The sequence below is a fragment of the Stylophora pistillata genome, chromosome 10, assembly GCF_964205215.1.
Source record: "Stylophora pistillata chromosome 10, jaStyPist1.2, whole genome shotgun sequence".
NCBI classification, from domain to species: domain Eukaryota; kingdom Metazoa; phylum Cnidaria; class Anthozoa; order Scleractinia; family Pocilloporidae; genus Stylophora; species Stylophora pistillata.
In genome coordinates this window covers 4,191,691-4,203,328 of record NC_142528.1, presented here as the reverse complement: position 1 = coordinate 4,203,328, position 11,638 = coordinate 4,191,691, and the positions used below count along the sequence as shown (strand labels likewise).

Here is an 11,638-nt window from a genome sequence, read left to right as displayed (position 1 = left end):
TCGTTCGATACTAAGCTTTTATTTCTAGAATGTTCTTTTAGCATAAATTCTTGTGACTAAAAAGAGAGCTTTCTCTCAGGCGTTGAAAACGTTTTTCGTTCTGACTCAGGACAACAATCCTTTATGGGATCTCAGTCTCTTGCCCGAACACACCACGTGATCGACATTTCATTGTATTGATCTGAATTGGGAAGAAGGTCTACAAGATCTGTAAATTGATGTCTTTCGTGGCACACCTCACCTAAGGATTTGAAAAAACCTTGGATATCTCTTAATTATTCTGTACGTGTCGCCGCCTCTTGCTTCGCCACTTCCAACCAATCAATCTCCAGTTAGTTTTAGCCTGCGAGAATTCGATTGCTGCCATCTCATTCAAGCAATGTGGCAAAATAAACTAGATTCGACATCCGCAGTGGTGGCCAAAGTTTGAAAAAATTTTTCTGTGGCAACAAATGTGACTAAGTGCTTGTATGTTTTATTTTATGAACATTTATTATCCATCGAAACGATAGTGTCACAATTCCAAGTAGTTAATCACGTATTTATCGCATTTTTGTTGAACTCCCAAAACATTTGCTTGTAACGGCGTTATAAACGACAACAGAGTTGATTAACCCTTGTACGATATGTCTGGGAAACCAAATAAAAGCTCCCGCTTGATTTTTAAGTCGAACAACATCCGATCTATTCGTGCACGTTGATCAATGCCAGAAGAGTGCTATCCCTGATCAATCCAGCTTGTCCATTGCTCATTAGAAGAGAAACTCGATATTCATTACAAGCTAATTCATCATAATTTAATGTGTGTGTGATTCAGTTGCGATTTTCTTAAAACAAAGCAAATACATGTCAGACTGGCCGCCAACCTGGAATTTTTTTTTTTAACTTTAGCCTTGCCATTACAATTTTCTTTTCAGACAATTCAAAAAAGTTTTTTAGCCCTTGCAAACACTACGAACATCTTGCTACTTTAAAAAAAGGCAACATAATTGGGCGACGTACTATAAAAGAAAGCTTGATATATATTATATTTGCTCTACTTGAGCGAGACCCTCATATTACAGTCATGAATAAATTATCTTCATTTAAGATAAAAGGTCATGGTTTGTTCATTTCCCAAAATTCACCTTCTTTCTATTTGCTTTTTCCTGTAAGCCAATCCTTTTGGGATCTGCTTTATTCTTAGATAACAAAGGATCTAAAAGTCGTCAATGGCAAATGACAATTAGATAACTGTGCAGGGTTCAGATAAATATTAACCGTTTTTAGGGGCATCTTCGAGAGTAGTAAACGATGCGTTCTGCCAAAACATTATTAATGAACAATAACATTATTGCCCTAGTCACGGTTTGATAAGCAACTCATTCGAATCTTTGAGTCATTTTCCAATTCAACTTCATCTCATTTTACTTTTAAGGTGCTATCAGTTCTTTTTAACAGCCGTTATCCATGGCCACTGCTGCACCAATCTTCCATTCTTCAAAACAGACGGCTAATTATGCTCGGTTATGTCCCCTTCTGGTGAATGTGTGTTCATCACAAGTTCTCAGAGAGACTTTTGACAAGAATCGTCCAACAGGAAACCTGGACGCAGTTTTTTCAAGTTCTCCAGTTCATAAAATGCTACAATCACTTCGAAAGAAAAAAATACTCAACCCTTCATAATAGGGCAGACTGAACCCTGCCATCAAGTCTTCGGTTTCAACTCAGCATTTTGATATCACCTTGCTAATGGTTTTGTTGAGGAACATTTTTGGTCTTGTTCCTCCGGCCACGGGATGGGATACACTTCCTCCTGCAGCAGACACAACCCTTCAGGCAGACATTGTACGCATCAAGTGCTACAGAAACACAGTTTATGGTCATGCCAGCCAGGCCTCAGTTGATGACCCAACATTCAGTCAGTACTGGCAGGACTTCCAAGATGCCCTGGTGAGACTGGGAGGACCGGGTTACCAAGCTGCTATTGATGATTAGAAAAAAGAGTGCATGGACCCTGATTTCTAGGAACACTACAAATAGCTTCTGAAACAATGGGTAAAGGATCAGACCAGCATCAAAGAGAAGTTAGAAATAATTGAAGAAAAATCGGATGTCATAAAAGATACGTAAACATTCATAAATCCAGCGACAAGAGTAAACATTGAAGGTAATGAAACCAACAGCATGTACCGTAGAAAATTTAGATGAGAATCTCATAACCCCCAGTCAAAACTAATATGATCCCAAATGGTAACATATTAGAGCCTAAGCCTATCTCATCATTCTCGGTAGAATCCATTACGAAAATAACAAAAATAGAACAGCAAATGTAAAAAATAAAAACAAAAACAAAAAAGACAATAGAGTGAAGACTTGTTTAACTCCCACTTACTCTCTTCGAGGGATATTTCTATTACAGGAAAATAGCATTGATTTGTAATTTGAGTAACACGAGGTCTCTTTTCTGCTTGACATGTCATTAACAATTGCTCGCTTTTTAAAGTGGAAAGCTTTTTTATAACGTATCTCGTATTCTCCAGTTCACACCTTGGAATTTTCTTATCTTCAGTTGTAAATTCCCACAGCAGTGCGCTCAAAGAGTCCATCAAAAGCCAGACGAAGTTTCAGACCAATCAAATGCCCTTTTCTTCCATTTCCCACGTGAAAACGGATGAGATATTTACTACTCATACAAAATGGACGGAAGCCTGTTGAAGACCCCAATATCTTGGATGAACACCTTTCTCAGCCCGACTTGGTGACTGAAATACCGGACAGATTGAAACGTCTTCGTCAGTACGGTCAATTGAGTGGAACTCGAATGAAACACAGTCAAGACATATTAATTCATCCGCCATGAGATTCACACCGATGATTTAAATCTCAGGTCTATTAGTCATTCTCACTGGAAAGGCAGGAATTGGAAAGACCTTGTTTTGACAAAAGGTGATTCGAGATTGGGCTCACAACAATTTGTTTAAAGTGCAAGAGAGTGAACAAACCCCTGATTTCAAGTTTGCTTATTTGCTGACTTTCGGTCAATTGAATTTACAAGGAAATGACCGCGTTTCTTTAAAGGACGTCTTAAATTGTTCGTCAGTGCTAGATGACCAATCAGTGATTGACGATTCTTTATTGGAGTATATTGTTCATCATTGTGAAGAGGTTTTGATCATCATCGACGGGTATGACGAGTATTAACAACAAGATGACATCCTGACTACCCCGGATGACAATATCCTAATGACGTCAACGACAAGATGCCAGTAGCAGCTCTGTGTGCTAAAGTTATCAAGGGGAAAATCTTGAGACGTTCAGCAGTTAGGGAGAAGCAACGAAATAAAAGTGAGCCATCACTTAAAGGGATGAGAACTGTTGAAATTAAGGAGCTTGTTCAGATCCTCCTTATCATGACATTCTGGAAATTGTAGTGGTTCATACATAGGCTTACTGCCAAATGAGGAAACAAATAACGTATCTGACTCAAGTGGTTTGTACTCACCGAAAGGACAGGAAGAGGATGTTTTCAGCATGGCAGGAATTAAGGGAGGCTCAGAACCTTGTGTGGAACAGCCTAAAATTATGCAAAACAGGGCATCACCACAACCTTCCATGATGTCAGCTTCCTTTCTGGATACCCATAGACCACTTTCATAAATGGCTGCCGGATTAATATTCTTTTTTTAAAATTTAAATTAGCCCTACTGGCCTCGTTCTCCAGTACAAAATTTAAAAGAATACATTATCTCAAGCGAAGCCAGAAGGGTTAATTTAAATTGAAACAAAAGAATATTTATGCGGCAGCCATTTATGAAAGTGGTCTATGCAGATGGGAAAACCCAAGGTGAAGGTGAAGAACAAAGTTCAGATAGCACTTGTCACTATGTGAACTTACCAGAGCAGATGAGTCTGATAAGTTGAAAGATGCAATTCGCTTTGATTAATTGTGGAGATCACAGGATTTTCAGGAAAAAAAGTTAACGAACACATTGGAAAGTACTTTAAAGACAACGAGCAGATGAGGAAGATTGTACTTGATCACGTGACAAGAAACGATGAACTCGTTAGCTTTGCTCACGTTCCTGTGCTGTGTTTCTAATGTGCTGCTATTTTGAGTATATACTAAAGGAGTCAACAATGAACACTGATAGTCTCCCCCTCCAAATGAGCGACCTTTATTTTGAAGTTGTAAACAGTTTTGTACGAAAACATGACAAGAAAAGAGGATTTTCTCCCAAATATACACTGGATAAGTTATCCATCTTAGCGGCTCAATTGCTTCTAGAGAAAAAGTTTCTTTTTGTTAACGAAGACATGAAAAACTTTATTTCAAATGAAATCACGTACATCAAAGCAAGTGGGCTACTACATTGTGGTCCTCCTTTCAGGATATTTTTTTCTCAATAGTTAATCGAGGGGAATGGTTCCCCTCGATTAACTATGCTCAATCGACAAAGCATTTGTGCTTTATCCACTTCACTCTCCAAGAATACTTGGTGGCTCACTGGTTTGTCAAGAGAAAAGAGGTTCCTTGCAGAAAGAATTCATCCAAAATGGTCATGAAATTTATGGCCGGAATTTTATCAAAAGGAAAAGATCAAGAATTTATGGAAAAATTACTCGGAGGGCTCAGTGCAAAACTTGTTAAAGACAAAAGAAAAAGCCAACGCCCTCTCCTTTAATGGCGGAGTGTCTCGCTGAGTACGAAGACAAAAAGTTTGCCCAGCATTTCGTAAGAAATTGTCACACTCGATTCTCTCCTTCTGGGAGAATTTAATTTCATTCATTCATTGATGTTGACTGTATTGCAGTATCGTTCCTCTTGGATGTTTTCAGTGCGATCAATGACGAAGATGTCGTAGAAAAGGATGACATTGAGGACCACATTGGATCTGAGTGATAATCAGGTCACTGATGTTAGCGTTGTTAGTCTATGTCAAGCATTACAGGCACCAACATGTGAAGTCACCCAACTGAGTCTGGATAATAATAAGATCACCGATGCTGGTGTTGACAGTCTATGCCAAGCATTACAGACAGCAACATGTGAAGTCACCCAACTGAGTCTGGATGATAATAAGATCACCGATGCTGGTGTAGTCAGTCTATGTCAAGCATTACAGGCACCAACATGTGAAGTCACCCAACTGAGTTTGGGTAATAATGAGATCACCGATGCTGGTGTAGTCAGTCTATGCCAAGCATTACAGACAGCAACATGTAAACTCACCAGACTTGATCTGGATAGAAGTCAGATCACTGATGCCGGTGTTTTCAGTCTATGTCAAGCATTACAGACAGCAACATGTGAAGTCACTACACTATATTTGAATGGTAATCAGATCACTGAGGCCGGTGCTGTCAGTCTACGTCAAGTATTAGAGAGAGCAACATGTGAAGTCACTACACTATATTTGAATGGTAATCAGATCACTGATGCCGGTGTTTTCAGTCTATGTCAAGCATTACAGACAGCAACATGCGAAGTCACTACACTATATTTGAATGGTAATCAGATCACTGAGGCCGGTGCTGTCAGTCTACGTCAAGTATTAGAGAAAGTCAATTTTGAAGTATGTGATGTGGCCGGTGGTCCTCGTATATATCGATGCATAACAAATCTGTGAAAATAGAAAAAAAAAGATTTTGGACCATTTTAATGCAGAGTGGTCTGGATGGAAATGAAGATAAGAAGCCATACACTGTGTTTATATCATGACATTTACTTCACGCCTCTACAACAAAAGTAAATATGAATGTGTTTCTAAACGGTATGGTACCGTCCAAAACTTTGTTTAATTTGCAACTAATGATTACTTCTGAATCTATAACAGGGAGCATTTTAAAACTTATTCTGCTTTGTGCACTGGTCGAATAAGTACAGGAAGGAAAAGTAAATTAGCTTAATATCTTGGGAATAAAAGGGCTAACGTCAATTTGAACCTGCTGAATCAATAACGCATGGCTAAGAAATAATTATTTCCGTGGAGAAATTTAGATGATATCATCTAGCCGCGCCGGTAAAGACATTAAGCAATTATTGGACGAGGTTGAGCATGTTAGCGTGAATCATCAAAACCGATGTCTGAGTCATCTTCCGAAGCCGAACACAGACACGAAGTTTCAAGAATAGAGCATTTTATAGTTGTGTACTTAGTTGCCAAGCCTTTGATTTATAGTGAGGCTGAAGGTGACATTGTTGTGATAGAGACCTGTATCTGGTTAGCATGATAACAAAGAAATTTGCCTTTGAAAAGCAGCAACATCTGTATCATAACAAGGTCACCCTTAGCCTCACTCCTGTTCAAAGGCGTGGCCATCAAGCTCACAACTGTAAAAAGGACTATTCGCGATCTCATGCGAAAACCGAAAAAAATATAATTGTTTTATCATACATTATTCAAACAATTTGCAGAAGAAGACACTCATCTGATTTGGAGACATATTGAACGCCCTTTTCATCAGCTGTTGTTTAACCGTCCGTGCCGGGGGCGGGGGGGGGGGGAGGATTTAAACCTTGCCTGGCTGGGGCGGCAAACTTGAACCTAAAGAGTCAAGTCTTTCCAGCGAAATGCAAGTGTTGTATCTTTAAACGAAGCGGCGTCTAAAAGGAGCATTTCAAAACTTAAAGCTTGGTCAATGTGGAGAAATTCACGGTCGCTGATTTTTCATTTTACAAAAAATTGGGTAGGGTAATTGAACACGTTTTTTGCATGTTAATCATCCGTTCAACTTTTTAACTCGCAGTAAGTTAGGCTTGATTTGAAACAATTAGTTTCATAGGCCACGGAATCTTGGGAAATATCGATCAAATACTTTGCGACATGATTTAGATGAGAGTCATCTGAATGCGATATCTTGAATGCTTTAGTTTTCCTTCAAGAAGCGCAAACCATAATCGTAAAACGACACATGCAAATCTGCCATCGAAGTGCATAACATGAGCGACCCTGAAAATAAATATATCTTATTATAATTAGACGTTTTGTTGTGTAGTATCGCTGAGTATTTTTACGAGTTGTGCCGTATTTTGACGAGCCCGTAGGGCGAGCCAAAATAAAAATAACGAGTAAAAATACTCAGCGATACTACACAACAAAACGTCTAATAAGTTATTTATTATCCAACACGCCAAACTGTTATTTCAGTGCGGGTGAATTTCGCGAATATTTATTTACGGGGAGTGCGTGACAGAACTATACGAAGCGGAACGGAATTGGCGCGTTGTTGTGATGCTGTTTCTATTTTCTTCATCAAATGAAGAAATTTTCTGGTCGTCAAGCTGTTTTTCTTCGTTCGATTCATCTAATGAACTTGAATCTATATTTGCCAGCCATTCTGACTCTTCGTCGTCGGAAATATGATTCAAATAGTCCGCCATTTGTTTTTTTTTTTCGTAACTACATTCCAATTCTTCGCTTGCGCGATGTGAGAAAACCTGTTTAACCGGTACTCTACAATAGACGAGTACAAATACCGCGTGATATTTGTACTCGTCTATGGCGTTATTTGTACTTGTCTAGGTGTAGTTGGATAATAATGCACCGCACTCACTCTTAAGTCCCGGATTGATCTCCTTGGAGATCTTTTTAGTCTCACCAAGTGAGCGATCACGATGCTCAGTTGGAATTATGGGAAACGTATAGTTTGATAATGACTCGGAAGTCAATATGATAGCTTTTCATTTGTCGTAAAAACCTGATCGCGAAAAGATTAACCCTCACGCCGAGGAATTATGTCATCCTAAAATAGATTTGATATTGAATTCTCTTTGTTTCACTCTTCACTGAGAAATTATATTTGTACGTGTAAAATCGTCTATTTATTTCTTCTTATTTATTTTTCTGGTTAACCAAGCTTTTGACTCCGATTTCCGGAATCTAGTTTGAAACGTGATATAAATATTATGGTTATATATGTGATCATGTGGGGCAAGCAAGCCACTGGCATGATATCGAAAATAGAACAGGGGAAGTCCTTCGGGATAAAGAGATGCTGGTGTTTTCATTTCCCTCTCCCCCAGAAATATCTATCATAATGAATTATCAATGAAAGAGACTTAAAGAAGCAAGATCCATTCTTGTCAATCAGAAATTGCTTTCCCCTTGACAAGTGCTCGATGGTATTTACGCCATCGAGCTGTAAACATGTAACGCGCTCGAAAGTTGGGGGATGGCGAGGAATATTTGCAACCTCAGTCTGTATGGTTTTTGGGCCGTTTGGCCTACAAGAGCGGACGAATTTTGATCACGGGTACTAATACGTTGACACGATGGCGTGTTAAGGTATCAGTACATTCCGGCTCCAAATGAAATGAAGAGAAGTAACCAAAATATATCATTCCAGCGGAATTTTCGATTTAATTTCACTCGGCAATGCTTTATCGACTTCGGTACGATTCTCCTGGTGAGAGGTTACGGTTACACGAAGGCTATGGCAAATGACGAGAGACTGCCTGCGCAATTTTTCGGTATATGATCGTATAACTGTCTTTTTTTTATATATATATATATATATATGTGCGCAATCGCTTTGCCTACTTTTTGCAAAAAGTAGAACAGATCTTCATTCGCTGATGCGTGCACTTATAAATTATGTTGCCCCTTCCATAGTCAGGGTTTTCTGCAAATACATGTAACCTTTAAATGATCTTTTTATTTTAATTGAAACTAATTGTCATTAATTTTTTTTTCTGTAACAGCGACCGCAGGTGTGAGCAATATAAGAGGAAATTTGCGTCAACGATTGGCATAATGTAAAAGCCATAGAAAAATGTCATCCGTGACACAGTTTCTTAGCTGCAAATTAATCATGAGAGCAGGTGGCCATCATTTTGTTTATCCGTAGGCAGATGCGGGGCTGAAGGAAGCTAGTACGAGCGCCTTCTTTTAAGTAAATTTTTTAGCGTTGCAAATATAAGGAAAATAGAAAAGCTAGAGTACTTTGAGCTATAGAAGACTTTGAACCATAACAGAACAATATTTTGGTGAGGAAGAGTAGGGACATTTCATGATCCTTCCTAAAAATGGACTTTTCCAGATGCTGCATTGCGTGCTCTCCTCCCGAATCACGTTTAGCAAGTCGGTGAAGGATACTTCCTCAGAAGTATATATAGCTCATAAATGTACGTGTTCTAATCAAGAAATTTGTCAGGAGTAGGGAAATTTCATGATCATTTCCTAAAAATGGACTTTTCCAGATGCGTGCTCTCCTCCCGAGTCACGTTCAATAAGTTGTTGAATTGAAGGATACTTCCTCAAAAGTATATCTAGCTCATAAATGTAGGTGTTCTAATCAAGAAATTTGTCAAACATTTGGTGTGAGCGCGCGTAGGACGACAAATAAAGATCACTAGGCGGGTATATGGAGGGAGTGCCTACGTGTAAAGCTACCAGCTTTCTCTGCTAAACTCAGCATTTCCCTCGCGCCTTACATATCATCATGCTATTTAATTCGAAAATAGCTTTTGTGAAGTGAAACTGTTATGATTGACCCCTGATTCTCAAATGTACTTCCCTATTTTTGCAAAACTCTCTTATTTTACATCAACAACACTTTCGTGTTGTGAATAAACTTGAACAAACAAAAAACGTCATTTCAAGAATGAATCTTTTATAAATTTGGTCAGAATAGCGTAATGAATCAGATTCAACTTTTATACTTGCTATGTAATACAAGGTAAACCATTTCGAGAACAGTCAGGAAAAGTGTAAAAGAGTCAGTGATTGACGATATTCATTTCGTTCCCTAATGAAAATATAGTTTGCCTTAATTTGTACAATACTTAGCAGTAGGCACAGAGTTTTTCAACTGACAGATTTTCTACTCTTGCGAAGTAACAAACATTTGATCGTCGTGTCAAAGAGACTGGCGTCTGTCGGTAAATAAAACGCCTTCTGTAGTACAAATATAATTCTACACCTCCCCTGTTTCCATTATCGCCAACAAATTTATATCTCACTTTTGGATTGTAATCCGGAATGCTAAAGTAAAATAAAACAAAGCTGGCTTGCCGTTTATTTTCCTTTCTGTGGAATGCCGAAAGCTCTGAATCTGATTGGCGCAATTGACATCTCCTTTGTTTATGTTGACACAGTAAAACCATCGTTGTTTGTATATAGATTTTAAACTAAACTTCGAATTATCAGTCAAACCGGGCAAGGTTCAACATCGGTCACGACTGAGATGTTAATGAAAATATCATGATGCCGGCGAGCTCTCTAAACCTTGAGAACTCGAAGTACTTCTCCGGAATCGAAGGCTAAGCGAGCAATTTTAGAAACAGTTTTAAAATGGAAGAATGCAATAACTCTTGTACTAATCAAGATTTTCGTGAGTATCAGTTTATACGCAAATCGCCTCGTCACTGGTACGTGTTCTTGTGCATAGCGAATGTTGTTCTTTCCATTTCTGCGATTGTTGGAAACTCTATAATCTTAATCGCCCTTTTCCAGTGCCGCACGATTTACTCGTCTTCCAAAGCTCTTTTTTACAGCTTGGCTTTGTCTGATTTTGGAGTTGGCTTGATCGCACAACCGTTGCAAGTTGCTACAGGCTTGGGCGCTCTCCGTGGTAATCTCGAATTATTTTGTTCAGTTCAACCGTTTTACGCTGCAGTGGCCTACTTCTTCTGTGCCGTGTCTTTTACAACAACGACAGCAATAAGCATTGAAAGATACCTGGCGTTGAGACTCGGAATGCAATACAGATTGATAATAACCGTGAAAAAAGTCACTCTGGTTGTAGCACTCCTATGGATATGCAGCGCTATCTGGGCGATCTCCCGAATGTGGAATATCAGAATCAATAAAATCAGCGCCATAATTCTCGGCTTTTCTTGCATTGTCATAACGTCTTCATGCTATTTCAGAATATATCGCACTCTGAGGGCTTTAAGAACAAGAATATCAAACGAAGCTTCCACAAGGCAACCTCGATATACTTTGAACATGATGCTATACCGCAGATCTGTGAACAGTATGCTAGCAGTTTTCGGTTTGCTTTTAGCATGTTATACTCCTTATCTTTGTGCAATAGTTGTAGTGGCCTGTTTGGGATATAGCTCCACAGTTGTGTTGGCAACAAATCTAACATCAATGGTGATTTTTCTTAATTCTTCTATAAATCCTTTTGTCTACTGTTGGCGAATTAGAGAAATTCGTTTTAAAGTAATGCTAATTGTTCGGAAATTGCCTTTACCTTAACAGCAGGCTTAAAACATCTTGTCAGCTAGATTAGTCATCAATTTTTCATTCTGGGTGACGGCTCAGTCACTTCTCAGTTCTATAAACAGAAAAAGATAATAACTCTTAATGTATTCTTTTAGCAAAGTTGATTTTCGGGTAAATTTCCATACGGGAGAATTCTTGACAATGTTAATATTCTTAGCTTAGTTGGAAAGATTTTATGATAAACTCTGGACTCACTGAAACGTAAGCTATATTTTCTCGTATTGCCTGTTAACACTTGTACAGCATGATTAGTAAGCATGATTTTATCGCAGTTAATTAGCAGGCCCCGGCAGCAATTTAAGCGGTCGGATGTTGCTTGCGTGGGAATTAAACAGATTGTGAAAACACGAACCAACCAAGGTGTCATCTTTCTTATATTGGGTTGCACTGTGTTTAACAAGGGTTTCCTTTATGTTATAAAATGA

General features: G+C 38.7%; 2 protein-coding genes and 1 pseudogene across 2 annotated transcripts; all 3 read left to right on the top strand.

Moving 5' to 3' along the window:
- The first annotated feature begins 1,449 nt into the window (after window positions 1-1,449).
- On the top strand, window positions 1,450-2,401 carry LOC148721454 (E3 ubiquitin-protein ligase DZIP3-like; annotated as a pseudogene).
- Window positions 2,402-2,454: 53 nt separating this feature from the next.
- On the top strand, window positions 2,455-5,861 carry LOC111324757 (NACHT, LRR and PYD domains-containing protein 3; the record flags this gene model as incomplete). The annotated part of the gene is given in 10 exon segments (XM_088736177.1): window positions 2,455-2,666; window positions 2,668-2,838; window positions 2,874-3,214; window positions 3,217-3,327; window positions 3,883-3,921; window positions 3,924-4,076; window positions 4,079-4,381; window positions 4,426-4,626; window positions 4,629-4,861; window positions 4,863-5,861. Coding segments are annotated over 10 exon segments (2,511 nt in total), but the record flags the coding sequence as incomplete, so codon positions are not given.
- A 4,068-nt stretch (window positions 5,862-9,929) lies between these two features.
- On the top strand, window positions 9,930-11,568 carry LOC111324786 (adenosine receptor A3-like). The gene has a single exon (XM_022928418.2). The coding sequence runs from the start codon at window positions 10,275-10,277 to the stop codon at window positions 11,184-11,186; it is 912 nt and encodes a 303-aa protein (XP_022784153.1). The 5' UTR covers window positions 9,930-10,274; the 3' UTR covers window positions 11,187-11,568.
- The last annotated feature ends 70 nt before the right edge of the window (window positions 11,569-11,638 follow it).